The 16683-nt window shown below is 43.0% G+C and overlaps 1 protein-coding gene across 4 annotated transcripts in view; it reads left to right on the forward strand.

Annotated features, from left to right (window-relative positions):
* Window positions 1-16683, forward strand: part of Myo5a (myosin VA (heavy chain 12, myoxin)) — a 121037-nt gene that overhangs the window by 59959 nt on the left and 44395 nt on the right. For all 4 annotated transcript variants that reach the window (XM_013510278.1, XM_013510279.1, XM_013510280.1 and 1 more), the window contains 8 exons: window positions 395-520; window positions 1809-1892; window positions 6391-6552; window positions 7550-7647; window positions 9711-9797; window positions 9886-9994; window positions 11939-12150; window positions 12923-13079. In XM_013510278.1, coding sequence (XP_013365732.1) covers window positions 395-520; window positions 1809-1892; window positions 6391-6552; window positions 7550-7647; window positions 9711-9797; window positions 9886-9994; window positions 11939-12150; window positions 12923-13079 — 1035 coding nt within the window. The remainder of the gene's footprint in view (window positions 1-394; window positions 521-1808; window positions 1893-6390; window positions 6553-7549; window positions 7648-9710; window positions 9798-9885; window positions 9995-11938; window positions 12151-12922; window positions 13080-16683) is intronic.

The following is a 16683-nucleotide window of genomic DNA, read 5'->3' on the forward strand; positions in this document are numbered from 1 at the left end:
CCCTCCATGCCATCCTTTTCTGAACTGTAGATCTCTTCCACTGTGTGTAATGTTTCTTCTATTTAATAAAATATTTCAAATATGGGAGAGCCATGATATTTCATTTTTAACTTGTGAGACCTTTGTTGTTTTAAAAACAGATCAAATACTTAGTTAATGACTTAGAAGCAGATCAGATCACCTAAAGGTGGGGCTGGGTCACCCAGGAAAGGCTGTCATGCTCTTCATTAGTGGCTGGGTTTTGGCCTAGAAGAAAGAAATGTAGAAGAAAGGAATTTCTAAACTGGATGTGTGAGTTGTTAGACGAAGCCAGAACATGGCCTCTTGGCAGCTCCTATGCTGGGAGAGGCTCACTGTTCTGCTTGTTTGCTTGCTTTCTTTTTTATCTCTGTAGATGCCTAAAGGGACAGATGACACTTGGGCACAAAAATTGTACAACACACATTTGAACAAATGTGCGCTCTTTGAAAAGCCCCGCCTATCAAACAAAGCTTTCATCATCCAGCATTTTGCTGACAAAGTAAGGAGGTTTTATATCGTTTTTCTTTTTGAATACTTACATTGCTGAGGGAAAAAATCAATAGGCAGGAAGTGTCATTATAAGGACCGCCATCACCATCACCCCCGTCATCGTCGTCGTCGTCGTCACCACCATTGATGTATGCATCATTCAAGACCTTATAGAAAACCATTCTACAGAATTTGGCTTCTTGGTTTTCTCTTTCTTTACCTTCCATTTCATTATAATGTATATGAAATAAATATAGGTCTATAATCATCTGTCTATAACTCTGAAATCCAGAAAGCTCTGAAAACCAAGTCTTTCCATAACTCATTAGCAGCTAAACTTGACCCTTGATTTGAATTAATATGAAAATTGTGGTCTTTATCACAGTTAAGGTATTTCCATAGTTCCGTGTAACAATATTACTATGTTTGATTAGAGATGGCTGCTTTAGACTCTGCTGGAGTTTCAAAGTGGTGCACTACATACATAAATTCTTGAGAATTTCTGAGTTCTAATGCATAGCTTACCCTTAAGATTTCAGTATAGTAATTGTAGATGTGTGTCACCTTCTGTGTTGACTCACTGGACCATTACTAACAGGCTATCAACGCCACATCACACATTTTGTGGTCTGCTTTGTTGTAGGGCAGGCTTTGAGCTAAGCTTCCTGGGGTTACCCATCAGGGATCGAGAACTTCCTAAGTCTGCCTTCGTCCTGGCTGGAAGCCTTGGAATGACCATAAGGCCACCTATGTGTTTGTAGTATAGGGTGCAGAGCTCCTTGAGAGGCAGATAGCTGAAGTTTTGAAAGTTTCTGGAGTTGGAAGAAAAACAGTCCCTTGTCCCACTTTACCAGATTGTGTTTCCCCAGCATCTTCTTCTGTCCATTGTTAGCTTTCACCTGTCCACTGTCAGCCAGCCATTTGTTCCGGCTTACCCTCTCTCCCACGTAGCTCTCTTCTGCCCCTGGGTGGTGGATTAGCATAGAAGGAGCGGTCTTTGGCAGAACAATGGGGAGGATCAGCTTCCTAGGAGTCTACTAACCATGATTGAGAGGCTCATTAGACCACAGTTAACCAGTGGCACTACTACTCTTCCCTAGGAAAATGATACTTGGGGAATTTCACTGCAGCATTAACGTACCTCTTTCCAAGAATTGTTACTGATTTCTTAGAAATGATAGATGATAGCACTTTGCTAAGAGCTAGTCACATGGCTGAGCTAATATTTTTGTTAGTGATGGTGGTAATATCTATTTAAAAGATTTATCAATTAAGTATACTTCTCCATTTGTTTTCAGGTGGAATATCAATGTGAAGGCTTTCTTGAAAAGAATAAAGACACCGTTTTTGAAGAACAAATTCAAGTTCTTAAGTCAAGCAAGGTAACCGTGGATAGGCTTACATTAGTCAGGATGTATTTCATAAAATGTTAATTACTCCAGCATTAGTTTTTTAATAAAATGATGATATTTTTGGTAACAAAGTCAATTTTAGCTACAGCTTGTAATTTATCATATATAATACTGTGAGTCAGGTTCAGTTCTCAATGCTTTGCAGATATTAGCACATTCAATCCTTATAGTGAGGGAGTACTACTACTCTTGTTTTACAGCTGAGGCACCTGAAGTACAGAGGCTTCGCAGCTAGAGTTTCTAGGCCAAGTGAAAGCCCAGGCAGCTGTGCTCAGTCTCCTCTTAGCCTCTGTGTGGTGTGGCCTTTCCGCCATATGTGCAGGCATCACCTCCACAGTGTTTCCGCGCTCTCTTGTGTCTGTGTGATGCGGCGCAAGGAGAGGTTCTCTGCTGCTATGTTGAGGGTGTACAAGGAGTGCAGTGTCGTTTACTCCAGTCCAGGTGCAGCTGCTCTCTGAACTGTCGGTGCGTGCAGGTCAGGTGTGGTGGGAGGAGCACTGCCTTCCTGTGGGAAGGGATATTCCAGATGGTAGGGAGTTACGGTAACTGCATCACCTCATCGAGTTGATCCCCACCTCCGCCTCCGACCATCTGAAAAGATGGGAGGGGCTCAGATTCATCCTACAAGGAGCAAGAACCATAAGGCCATTTAGTTTGGTAAATATTCAGAAATTCATCAGAAAAGCAAAAATCTTCATTTAAATTCTTGTAGATGACTGACCGGCATTCTTTGTTTTTCTAGTTTATTCTAAGAAAACCCTTTTAATTTCAGTGGGATAGAATATGAAATTCTGACTCTTGTTTTTGGAAGAAAAACTTTTACTTTCAATTATTTTGATAACATAAAGGTCAAATAAAGACCAAACTTAAGTGTCAGACAGTAGTGTGTCATGGTGTCTGTAGAAAAAGTGAGTATTTTCTTTAAGCTAACAGGCACTGAACATTGATGCTTTATAGCTTTCGGGATTGATGTTCTCAGTGCCTGTCTTTAAGTAGTACTCAGTTGAAGAGCTAATCACTGTGATTTATGGATAGTGACCTAACCATGATAGTCTCATTAATGTTTGCCAGAATAACCAACTTCTACAGAACAGAGGTTCTCAACCCTGAGGCACCCATAAGCAGCTGCATCTTAGTTGTGACTTTTTTGTTGGGCTGGTTCGAGGCCTGTGCCATTGACGTGGGGATGGTGTGTGATATACCAGTCACAGCTTCAAGACCTCCCTTGCTCCTAGACTTTGCAGAAACCGCCCCCAGGGGTGTGGGCTTTATAATGGTTCTGCCTCCAGTTGGAAGCATGCGTAACACAGTGTTAATTTGTTCTCTTGGAAGTACCAGTTGATTAGTATTTGTGTTACGTGTTTTGAATACAGTGCTTGTAGTACAGTGTGAAGTCAGTCCGTGTCTGCTTTAGACGTGTATTTGAAGCAGCATTGGGTAGCAAGTGGACTCTTCATCTGGGAAGTTGGAAGTGAAAGGGGGCAGGCTAGAGGGAGGGTCAGAGCATATGGTAGGGACTTGATAGCCGTTAGAACTTGATAGCAGTTAAGCCTGAGCCTGGATGACGTCCCCTCAAGGGAGCATCTGGATAGAGCAGGAAGAGAGCTGAGGCCAAAGACCCCGGACACCCTGCATTGGTGTTCAGAGCCTGGCAGAGGGGCCAGGAATGAGCTCTGAGGAAACAGCCTGACAGGAAGCAGGATGCCTCCTCAAGAAAAACCACATAACAGTTTCTGATTCAGAAATTTAAAATGCATGTTTTGTTTTTGCTTTCGCAGTACTAGGGATTGAACCAAGGCCTTCTCACTGAGCTGTACTCTTAACCCTTTTCATTTTTTGAGACAGGGTCTCACTGAGTTGCCCTGGCTGTGCTCAAACTTACAATCCTCTTGCCTCAGCTTCCCTCAGTGTTGAGATTACAGGCATATGTCCCCATGCCTGGCTCACTTGTTTATTTTTTCAAGAAAATCTATGCAGAGAATTTTAAATTTATAATCTCTATGAAGCGGATGTGCCCCCTATACATAAGTACCCTGAACTCTGGAAACTAAGCTGTTTTCCAGTACATAATATAGTCATTAAGTTAAATTGTAATACTGACTGGTGAGTGTGATATGGCAGCCCGGCACTTAAAACTGTTTCACACAGAAGAGAGAAAAACTAAGTGTAGGCTCGTGCCAACATAGAGCCTGCCATTTATTTGGGAATGGTATTGTAGAGAAGATTCTGAGTGCATAGCCTGTCCTTGGATAGCCTGACATCATAGTCCTACGTGGAGTTTCCAGATCAGGTCCACTAGGACTTTCCTCTCTGGAACACAACTTTAATGTTGTAACATAGGATGATGTTAAGACATTGCTTCTTTTTAGCCAACAAAGCCAGAATATATTATTGACTTCTTTTCTTTTTCTTTGTTTTTGAATATGGAATGAGGTTTCTTGAACCCTGTATGGAGAGTGAAAAGCAGAGTGGGTGTGTAGGCACAGGAGTCACAGATGGGATTTTGCACACGTGGTGAAATATGACAGCACATGGCATAAGTGTTCCCGGCTGTGGGGAGCACGGTATACATTGGTTGCTCACCCTGTGATTGCCCAGACTCACTGCTGCTGCCCGTTGGGCAAAGAAAGCGTGACACCAGGCATCCCTAGCTCAGGAGAACACCAGATTCTGCTGTATGCTTATCACTTTTATCCCATCATAAAGTTTTTAAAAAGTCAATTTGATCATCATTTTTCCTTGGAGGTGAAAATTTCTTTGTAGTTTGAAAAGAAAGTATGTTTGGACATATATTGTTAATTATTTCTTCTTCCTCCTTGTCCTCCCCCACCTCCTGCTCCTCCTCCTCCTCATTTTTCTTCTTTCTTCATTTTTATTACTTTCATTTTGAGACCGAGTCTTGCTGCCTGAACTCACTATTTAGGTCAGGCCGTCCTTCAGCTCTCAGCAATCCTCCTGCTCAGCCTCCCACGTGCTGGAATTACAGGCGTGCACCACCATGTCTGACGTATTATTAATTTCTTAAAGCAAAGAATACATTCATTTGTTCAGTGAGCAACCATTGATATGTTACACATATCATGAATTATTTCCTAAAGTACATTATGATTGATATACACATTAATAACCAATGAAATCACAGTGAAATGAAATCTAAGTGAAAGACACCCTGCCCCCTTTTGTGCTAGGGCCAAAACCCAGAGCTTTGTGCAAGGGCTCTGCCACTGGGCCACATCCCCCGCCCTCAGTGAAAGAACTCCTGTGAGAAAAAAATATGTTTTTCTGGAGACATTCTGAGATCATTAGACAAATATTGGGGAATTGCAAAAACAACTTCATTTATACAAAGGATTGATATACTTTTTCTTTTGCAGTACTAGGTTTTGAACCCAAAGCCTTTGCACTGAGTTAAATCTCCAGCCTTTTTATTTTTAATTTTGAGATGGTGTTTTACAAAGTTGCCCTGGCTGTGCATGATTGATTTTATTTAGAAGAATTGGGCATTGTTACAAAGCTATGTATATATATCAAGATATTCCTGTGGATTAGTTTGAAGTCTCTTTTATTCCATAAAATTTCTCCCAGTAATATTGGCTAATACTGTCCACCTATCTAAATACCAGATAGTCTTTTATAGCATGGTAGAACCAAAAATTGATTACATGTATTATGTTAAAGTTCTAAATCCCTTGAGAACAAAACAGAAACTGACAGGATAAGATCAACTTTTTGATTTTGTGGTTTTTTTCCACAATCAATGCAAATTTTTGTTTTGTTTTGTTTTGAGATTGATCTCACTATGTAGCCCAGGCTGGCCTCAAACTCAGTGATCCTCTTGCTTCAGCCTCCTGAGTGCTAGGATTACAGGTGTGCACCACTGTGCGTGGCAATTGTATTAAAACTTATTAATTCACAGTTGCTTTTAACCTCATAACACTGAGAACTTATTCCTGACTCCCTGTTGCTGAGATTTCTCAGTGACATTTTTGAGTTAGGGCTCAGCACTTGAATTAGTGGGTGGAAATAGGCAGGCGAGCGAATACTTGATAAATAGCTTGCAAACCTGGACTACTTTTATCTTCACCTGATGATAAAACCTTCTGTGGAAGTAAAATAATAAGATAAGACATTCACTTAATATTTTGCTCATAAATAATTGCAGTTCAAAACCAGTAATATGTTTACAGTGGCCATTTCCTGTGGATTAGGCTTTCAAGTCTGGGTGCAGTATTTTTTGTTTTTCTCCAAACATGGTTGTAGAATTCCTGCATTTTCCTGCCATATTTTTGTGACGTTTGTTTTCTCTTTCTCATGTTTTTGGCCTCCTAAATCAGACACTGGGCTGTGGCTTTGCCAGGGTACCTGCAGGAAGGGAGCTGCTGTTGAAAATCCTCATATTTTCTCTTTGATGAAGGGTTACTTTTGAATGTGGGTTTACTGTTATTTCCTTTTGCTGTCTGTGATGCAGTTTAAGATGCTACCAGAACTCTTTCAAGATGACGAGAAGGCCATCAGCCCGACCTCAGCCGTGTCCTTGGGGCGCACACCCCTCAGCCGTACTCCTGCGAAGCCCACCAAGGGCAGGCCGGGCCAGATGGCCAAAGAGCACAAGAAGACGGTGGGGCACCAGGTGAGTGGGCCGCGGGAGCCCTGCCCATTGAGCGCGGAGGCCTCCCCACAGGGTCTCCAGGTGAGGCATGGGCTTCTCTCCACCACTCCAGACCTCACCTAAGACATTTTCTCTTCGACCTGGTTCTTCCCTCCTCTCCTCTCTCTCTCTCAGCCCGCTGCTTCCCTGTTTTGCTCTCTAGCTGTTGTGTGTCTGTAGAGCACCGGCCGGCTCCTTCAGTGCAAGGGTGCGCCTCTCCCCTCCCGCGTCTTCTGCCTACGGGAGCAGGAACTGTTACACATGTGCTTAGCGCCTGAGCATGGAGGGTGTTGGAAGGAGACCCTGTGCACTGCCCTGCACCCAGACAGGAGCAGGCCCAAGTCCCTGTGCCTCCTAGTAACCTCTTTCTGGCTATCCGTGCCCATTCTCGAGTCATTCTTCATACCCTTTTAAGACATCTGCTGCCTTTTCCAAGTCTAACAGCAAATTTCCCACTTTACCTGATTAAATGGCCTTAGTATTCTCAAGGGAGTTATACTGTGAGTCACATATGACTGAGCTTACACCTGGAAGCTACAGAAACTGTAAGTGTCCTGAGTTAGAGACTGGCCAGGACTCAGAGCGTGGTCCAGGCCAAGGGGAGGGAGTGGAAGGAGGGGATGCAGGGCAGCTGTACATGCAGCAGAGCAGGTGTGTGCGTGCAGCGCCCGGTCAGTTTAAAGAAAGCCCTAGCATTCTTGTGTAGTAGCAGCTCTCTCTGTGGATGGTCAGGTCTACAGGCAGCGGTCATCTCCACTCATGTCACAGGAGGAGAGTTTTAAATTATTTTGCTCCACTTTTGACATTTTTCTAGCTAATTTACAATATTTGTCAACCATAGTTGTCAGTGCTACAGAACATTAGAAATTACGCCTCTTACCCATTTGTACCATCAACCATTTTCTGTTTTTCCCTCCCTTGTGTATTACTTTTTTAAAAAACAAAACTTCCATGTCCCTTTCTGTCCTTTTCCACACAGTTCCGAAACTCCCTCCACCTGCTCATGGAGACCCTCAATGCAACCACTCCTCATTATGTGCGCTGTATCAAGCCAAACGACTTCAAGTTTCCGTTCACGTAAGTCCTCCTCTACTGAAGGGAAAAGCACTCACATTCATAGGCTTGCCAAATCCACACAAGGGGAAGATATTTGGGTAAATCTTCATGTTTTGTTGAGGAAAATACTAATTAATAGACTTTTTGAAGTTTTGATTCCCTCTTGAGAATGTGATGCACAGTTAGCCTTCTGAGACTTGAGAAACTGAGTATTTAACCAAGCTGTCTGGTTCTCTTTTCTGTTTTGAGACTGCCTAAGTTCAAAGTCTTTTAATTTGGACATAATTAAAATCAGAGCTGGCTGGGTTAGAGCTGCCTTGGCAGAGGTTTTTCTGATAGTTTTCACTTGTTCAAACCATCAGAGAATGACTTCTTCACCAATGTCTCCTTCAGATACCTTGTGTGAGATGAAGCACAAATATTTCTCTAATTTTAAAATTAATGCATTACAAGCCAGGTGTGGTGGTGCACACCTGTAATCCTAGCACTTGGGAGGCTGAGGCAGGAGGATCCCATGAGTTTGCAGCCAGCCTGGGCTACATAGTGAGTTCAAGGCCAGCCTGGATTACATAGTGAGACCCTGTCTCAAAAAACAAAGCAAGTACATTATATTTTGAAACTAATCTTTAGGAAATATAGACTAAATAAAAATACATGAAAAAGTATACCTAGAAAGATAGATAAGTGGTATTAACTGGCATAGAACCATCTTGACTAATGAATATCTCTTCCTTCCCCTGCTCTCCTCGTGTGTGCACACACGTGTGTGTGTGCGCATTTGTGTGTGTGTGTTAGAGGAAGAGAGAAGTTGATGGGGAGAGAGAGGAAATCCTATCAAAAGCAAAGATTTTATGCTGTAATTGCTGTTTTCTCTCTGCTTTTAATTTAACAGATTGTGGAAACTTCCTATATTAGTACATAAAAATCCATATCCTCATTTTAATAGCTGCAGAGTATCCTGTGGTATAGATATACCATTATTTGTTTAAATTATTCCCTGTTGATGATTACTTAGGTGGTTCTAGCAGTGCTAAAATAAGTATCTTTTGCCAAACATTTTTGTACTATTTCCCTAGATAACGTTTTCTAGAAGTAGAGTTTGTGCTTCAAAGACCAGGCATGTGATTTGATCCTTTCACATGGTATATATGTATTGAAATACCATGCTGCACCCTATAAGTATAGACAAATGTTATGTTCCAATTTAGAATTTAGAGACCACGCTTATGCACTGCAGGTTGTAATGGCTCCCACTGTACATGTTCAAGTGTCTCCTGCCCCCTGCCAGTCCTCCTCTCTGGAGATTCTGCCTTGGACTAGAGGGCAGTTCTGGTAGACAGCAGATCTGTGCCCCTGGCCCCAAGGAGCCTACTCTGGAGAAAGCAGGAAGTTACCACCCCGGAAGCCTGGCCTGTGGGAAGACAGCACAGGAGAAGGCGTGGACGGATTGCTCAGAGTTTAACTGTGGGAGCAGCCCAGTGATCATCTGGCTGGAGGGAGAACTTTCTAGTTCCTCTTTTAGTGTTATTTTCTTTAAGGTGCCATTTGCCTAGAGTGAAATAAATATGATGTATGAGACAGCATGAAAATACTGTCATTGATGTGAATACTCTAAATGTTCAGTGTATGCATAGTAAGTCACCTTTAGAATATCAGTCATTTTTCAGAAGTAACTGAATGGAGCATATTTATTTGCCCCTCCTGTTAGAGAAGTCTTTATCTGGCCAGTCTTTGTTCCAGGGAGCCTTATTAGATGGACCAATGAGTTCAGAGAACTGTGAGTCAGGCCACCCCATGCTATAAATCTGGGCAAAGTGCAGAGGACTCTCACGGCTGTTTGTTTTAGAGTGCTTGGTGGACTTGCTTACAAGCTGTGAACCACAGGAATGTTTACAGCTGTGTTGTTACTGTTAATAGCCTCCTCCTGCTCTTTCATGGAGTTTGCCATTTTGATGGAGCTCTAGCTTTTGAGTGCTTTCTTCTCTACACCGTCCACCTGGTTCTTCACAAAAGAATGTGAACCTTGCCTGCAGACCGTGGCAGCACTTGGCTGCCGTGGACTGACAGTGTGTTTTCACCCATAGGTTTGACGAGAAGAGGGCAGTGCAGCAGCTGAGAGCGTGCGGGGTACTAGAAACCATCCGGATCAGCGCAGCAGGGTTCCCCTCACGGTGAGCCTGGCCTTGGTCCAGCGTAAGGCAGCATCCTAAGAGACAGACCCCAGTTCTTTAAGGCAATGTGGTATTTTTTTTTCCATAGGTGGACTTACCAAGAATTTTTTAGCCGCTATCGTGTCCTAATGAAGCAAAAAGATGTGCTGGGTGACCGGAAGCAGACATGCAAGAAGGTGTTAGAGAAGCTGATACTGGTGAGAAAGATTTTCACTTCCTTTATATGAACAGACTGCGGAAGCCCTGAGCCTTGCGTTTAGAATGTCCCTCATCCAGATGATTTAAGGGTAGCTGAGGAAGACGTTTACTGTGTCCACGGTGCCGGGGCCTGTGAGGGAGCAGAATAGTCAGGGTACACCCAGACTTGAGACGCAGTGTCACAGGCCAGGGAAGGTGGAATCAAGAAGAAATAAGGAGACAGTGTACCTTGCCAGAGAGTGTAGAAGAGAAGCACCGTAGTGTTCATGTTGAATGGTGAGTGAGCAAGACAGGAAACCAGAGCAAGTCACAGCCACGTCCACCTATGGGAGGAGGAGCAGCTTCATGAGAGATGTTTTGAGTCAGGCCTTGAAGAATGGGTGAAAGTGTAGAAAAGTGAAGAAAGATATTCTAAGAATACCAGGTGTAAGAAGTAGGAAAATACACAGTTTACTAAAAAACAAGAACGAGAACGTAGTCCAGTAGCTTTTTGCAGTGTAAGATACACTTGTGGCGGTAGAGAAGTGGTTAGGAAATAAGGTTGGTGCTGCAGCTGTGCGTGCCGGAGAAGCAGGTCTCACGCTGCCGCACAGCAGCATCACCTGGGAGCTGGCCAAGCGCAGTCGGCTGAATATCTGATTCTGAGGGTCTGAGATGGGCCCAGCATTCTGCATTTCTAGCAGTCATTGATCTAGGGAGAGTTTTAGATTCATAGTTTTTAAAAAGACACGTTTGTTTGACAGCAGTCCACATGGATTATTTCAATTCAAGTAGTTGTCAGAGTTACCAGTTATTAACTAAATATAATTTCTCTTCTGTGGTAGTAATCTTTTTACCTTTGAGAGATCCACAGCCTCTTTCTTAGTAGTGCCTTACAAAATCTAGTGCTGAGACAGTCCTCCTCCTACCCTTCCCCCACCCCAGAGCCTGGCTCAGGTGCAGGTATAGGTGGAGGACCTGCGGCATGAGACAGGTCCACTTTGAGGGGGGCTGGGCGGTGCGGAGGACCACTTCCTATGCAGGGTTCCTTTGTTAACTGCATTGAATACGTTTAGATTTTTTTAGATACACGTGGAAGTTTCTGGTTATCTGGTTTCACGTTCAAGATGGGAGGTATCTACGTACAATAAAAGTAATTTTCTCTTTTTTCTCAGCATTTTAGATCACAACAGTGATCACTATACATTAGTTCCACTCTTCTTTTGATACGAAAATGGTTAATAATTTGCATGCTTCCAGATAAGGCAAATCACCCAAAATAACATGCTTAACTATATTTACTGTGCAGCTTTGCTTAGACTTAAGTCAGTGAACAATGTAAGTAATTATATTTTTTTGAAAGGAGTTTGAAATTTATAAGATTTTAAACACGTTTACAAATCTTCATTTGTTTTTAGACACTATAGAAGCTAAGAGATGACTGCTTAAAAACTTACCTCTTAATGTTTTTTTTTAAGCTCTTAATATGAATACCTGCTGGTTTCTGTGTTTTTGTTTGTTTTTAACTTTTGTTTCCTGTGCGTGTGTCACTGTCTCCTCCTTCATACTGGTGTTTTTGTCCCTTCAGCTTGCTCATGGAGTTTACAGCCTGAGTCAGTCAGAGGGAGAGTCAGCATATCCATTTCCTTGAGATGTTTAAAATACAAACAAGCCAATAGTAGCTGCCTTAACCCACAACCAAGTTTTGGGCCTCAGATAATAATTCCAGGTAGAATAATTCTGGAAAATAACTCTTAAACTATGGTTTTCCTTAAAATCCCTTCTATATACTCAACTTGCATTTGATCAAAAATCTGGCTCCATTAGTTAATTGTGGTGTAGCCCAAGTTATAGCAAATAGATTCATCCCTTTACTGATTCTGCTTTTAGATATACAGTATTTTTTCTCTTTTACTTTTCCTTTGTATGGTCTTTTTCTGAGATACAAATTTTCCCTAACATAGGACAAGGACAAATACCAATTTGGTAAGACAAAGATCTTTTTCCGTGCCGGTCAAGTGGCCTATCTAGAAAAACTGAGGGCAGACAAGCTTCGGGCCGCCTGCATCCGGATCCAGAAGACTATCCGGGGGTGGCTGCTGAGGAAGAAGTACCTGCGCATGCAGAGGGCGGCCGTCACCGTGCAGAGATATGTGCGCGGCTACCAGGCCCGATGGTAGGTCTCTGGGACCTCAGGAGACAGCTTCTTGCTCCTGCTTAGTTTCAAAGGTGACAAAATGAACACGTAAGACAATAAAATAGAATAAAATTTTACTGAGTCTTATGAATGATTTAAGTTCATCCTCAAAAACTTACAAATTGCTGCCAGCTCAGATCCCCAAAATTTTTGCATTATACTTTTGAAAGGAGCTTAAAGAAGTCATGTGTAAATTGAAATTGTCATGAATATGAGCCAGCTAACAATGAGTGCTTTCAGGAGCAGTTGACTAAGAAGGCCTGGGAAAGAATTACACTTCCATATTCGGACAATTTTAACTTAAAATGCAAGTATAAATTGATTAATGATGAGGAACACATACTCAAGTTCAGGGAAAAGATGGCACATTAATGATAGCTCTACGAAAGCTGGAGATACGTATGGGACTTCTCTGTACCCCAGTCTGCTGTGGAAAGGGGCGCACATCCTGCAATCACAAGCCCTGTCCTGGAGAGAAGGGCCCTTCATGAGCTTTACTCACTTTATTGTAAAATCTGAAACCTGGGACATCTCACTTTTCAGGGCTAGGGAAGGGGGAAATGAAACAAGGAATATATAGATTCTTTAGGAAACTGTATGTTGCTACAATATAAGTAAATAGAGATGTTAGTTCATGGAGTACAGTATTAGAATAATGTGCTGGAGGTGCTGCTTATTATGCCCAGGCCACTGACACTGACCTTTCCCAGTCTTCTAATCACTGACCTATGCTCCTGTTCTCCCTGGCCAGCTACGCAAAGTTCCTGCGCAGGACCAAGGCCGCCACTGTCGTTCAGAAGTACTGGCGCATGTATGTGGTCCGCAGGAGGTACAAGATGAGACGAGCTGCCACGGTGGTTCTCCAGGCGTATTTGCGAGGCTACTTGGCCAGAAATAGGTATCACAAGGTGAGATATTAGTCTCAACTATGTTTGTTTGTTTCATTAAATTAATCAAGTTCCACATCTGTACAGAGGACCACAGGAACTGCTATGGATGTTAAGAACTTGGTAAAGAAAACCAACAATTGAAGTGTATTTTAAAATACTTAGTAATTATGTTTTTAAACAAGATAACAGAAAAAGAGAATTTATCTTCTTTTTCACCCTTATCAGTGTCATTTGAAAAAAATAAGTGGTAACCAAGCATGTTGACACACACTTGTAATCTCAGCACTCAGGAGGCTGAGGCAGGATTGTCACAAGTTCAAGGCAAGCCTGGGCTGCATAGTGAGTTCAAGGTCAGCCTAAACTAATAGCAAGACTCTGTCTCAAAAAACCAAAAAGAAGGAAAGAAGGAAGGAAGGGAGGGAGGGAGGGAAGGAAGGAAGGAAGGAAGGAAGGAAGGAAGGAAGGAAGGAAGGAAGAAAAGAAAAAGAAAGAAAGAAAAGAAAAGAAAGAAAAGTGAATGTGTAATAAAAACTTCCATTTAATTTTTTAAAACAGCAGACACTTATTCTCCCACCTTTCTGGAGGCCAGAAGTCCAAGCTCATTGTCCTAGGCGTGCATCAAGGTATCAGTAGGAGTGCATTTTCTACAGATACTCTGGAGGGCCTATTCTGTGCCACCAGTGGCAGTGCTGGCTGCCAGGGTTTCCCGTCGCATGGCCATGGCACTGCAGTCTCTGCTCCGCCTTGTATCTGTGTTGTATGAGAGTAGGCAGAGGGCTGTCTCCCCATCTCAGGGCACCGCCCCTGGCTGCATCTACACAGCCCCCTCTCCAAATCAGTTTACACTCACAGGCTGCAGGAAATAGGGCCTTATGTCTGTGAGGCCTGTGACTGAGATAACTACAGAGAGTAAAATATGTGAGAGATGGCTAGAGAATTAACCCAAGCAGAAGACAACCTTGGAGAAGCTTACCCTGGTGCAGAGGAAATAACTACAGCATTAATGTGGTTAAAGCTGTACTGAGTGAGGCGCAGTGGTGCACACATGTAATCCCAGCACTCAAGAAGCTTAGGCAGGGGATGGCAACTTTGAAGTCAGCTGGGGTATCTAGGGAGTTTCAGGCGAGCCTGGACTACACAAGAAGACCTTGTGAGAAAAGAAAAGAAGAGAAGAGAAGAGAAGAGAAGAAAAGAAGAAAAGGAGAGGAGGAGAGGGGAGGAAAGGGAAGGGGAGGGGAGCGGAGGGGAGGGAGGGGAGGGGAGGAAAAGAAATTGACTGGAGTATGATGCTTCAGAAGTTTTAACAAATAATTTTCATATCTAGCTATAGTCAACAGGACTCTGTAGATCACCTAATCGTCACCTGTGACAGTTGATAAAAGGTGCTAATCTCTTTCATTTTGGCAAGGCTTTGAGCCCGTCCTGTAAATCCATTCCTAATAAGCTGGAAGCACATAATCTGGATATTAGACTCAGTGGACACCTCTGTTAGAAGGCACATAAATAGGTGGTTTGGGGTGGGCTTCTAATCACAGGTGAGGTATGGGTGTGACACTGGATTCATTCATTCATTCATTCTATATTTTGAAGTGAATAATAAAAACGTGTGTCTCTGAGGCCTTAGTGGGCATATTTAATAGCTATGGTTTGAAGGGAATTTGAAGACAGCTGTTCCACGGGCTTCCTACAGTTATGCCAGCTTCCTAGACTCCTTTCTTTCTATGTGAGCATGAGGTGTGCAGGGTGTGGAGAGCTTTGCACTTGGCTTCTCAGACCCCAAACTGTTTCCTTCCCGTCTCCCTCAGTGTGCTCAGGAGCAGCTGAGCTGGGCTATGATGTGAGAGCTGCTCACACATGGCAGCACCCCCTCTGCAGCGGTGCTCGGGCCCAGGTTCCCCTCAGGGAAGGAAGAGTCCGTGATTCCTCTGACTTTCTTGGAAGTGGACTGGAGGTGCAGCTCTGAGTCCGTCCTGTTTTCACTGGACCATGAGAGAAACAGACCAGCGTCTGAGGTCACTAAGGGACAAGGAGAGGGACTAGGATAGCTGGCTCCCGTCACTTCACCCTCTGTAACTTCGCCCTGCGTGGCTTCACCCTTCCATGCTGAAGGCCTTCAGTCTGCCAGCTTGGAGCCCTGTCCAGTGGCTTCTCGGTCCTGGGGGGGCTGGACCTCCCCAGGAAAGGTGAGAATCTCATGGAGCTCAGGAGGCCGGACGCCTAAGGCAGGGCGCACCTGGTGAGAGCCCGAGGCTGCAGGGACAGGATGGGCTCAGACTGGCCAGGGCTCTGCAGCGCTGCTGCACTGTGCTTGCTTCATTGTTGGATCCTCTGAAGTGTAACCATTTATTTCTTAAGTGGATCTTCTAGGATGACAGCTCTTCTCATTGTTTTTCTCAGGTATATAACCTAAAAGTGGGAACTCCTCTTTTCATGACCTTATCAAACTGTTATCAGTTTGAATAGATAGGTTCAGAGAGTTTTCACTTTAGAAGTTTGAAAAGGCAACCTGTGTCTGTAATAATCACGAACAAGTATTTAACTGTGTAACCTTTAAGTGTTATTTTTTTTAAATTTTTTTTTACCTTTGAGTGTTATTTATCTCGTATAAAAGGTATTCGTAATATTGTAGACTTAAAGGGCCCTAAGGTTTCTCTAGCTTAACTGTTCTGAAAATTCAAGAATTTCTTCATCTTTGCTACAAAATATTTTATTTCTGCTTAATGGTCTTTAGTGACAAGAAGCTTATCTTTGTTTTTTTCTTTTTTTTTTTTTTTTGAGACAGGATCTCTCTGTGATCCTCTTGCTTCACTCTCCCAAGTGCTGGGATTATAAGTGTGCGCCACTACGCCAGGGCAAGAAGTTTATCTTATAAGGCAGTCTTTTTTGTACTAAGTTGTATGGAAATTCAAGAAAATATCATGACTTTTTAGAAGATATACAATAATAAATGTTAGTTCATATCTCCATACTTTCAGATTTTCTTTTAAAGCCTGTGTCTCTTGCTTTTGAGTCCCATAAATGGATTCTTGTGACATTTGAAACAGCAGTGAAGTTGAATATGATGCCACACACTTATAATCTCAGTACTCTGGGAGGCTGAGGCAGGAGAATCACAAGTTCAAGCCCAGCCTGGGCAACTTAATGACTTAGCAGGACCCTGTCTCAAAATGGAAAAAGTCCAGGAAGTAGGTCAGTGCGAAGGCCCTGAGTTTGATCCCAGTACTCTGCAGGGGGTGGGGAGAGGAAATGGGGAATTGTACTAGAATGACATTTCTCAGATACATGGAAAACAAAAGTGTCATCATGTTTTGGAGGAGAAACGGTGCTGAGTAAGTAGCAAACTTGTAGTACACAGATGTTGGCTTGCCCTGCCGTGTCCCATGTCCTGAGGCACAGCTGAGGTGGTACCCACACTGCAGGTGCTGCAGGGCTCTCCTGTTAGAATAGCACAGAGTGGTTCCCAGCCTGTCTGGTTTGGTCCGTTTTCTTCAAAAGTCACACACCATTAAGAACGTTATTTGTCTTTATTTTTAGAAATTTTTTCCTTTGGTAATCTGGTGTCTTTTATTTATATACAGCTTCTAAGTGTGTGCTCTACATATAATCATACATACATGATGTG

This window comes from Chinchilla lanigera, unplaced genomic scaffold (assembly GCF_000276665.1).
Source record: "Chinchilla lanigera isolate Chin_1 unplaced genomic scaffold, ChiLan1.0 scaffold00008, whole genome shotgun sequence".
NCBI classification, from domain to species: domain Eukaryota; kingdom Metazoa; phylum Chordata; class Mammalia; order Rodentia; family Chinchillidae; genus Chinchilla; species Chinchilla lanigera.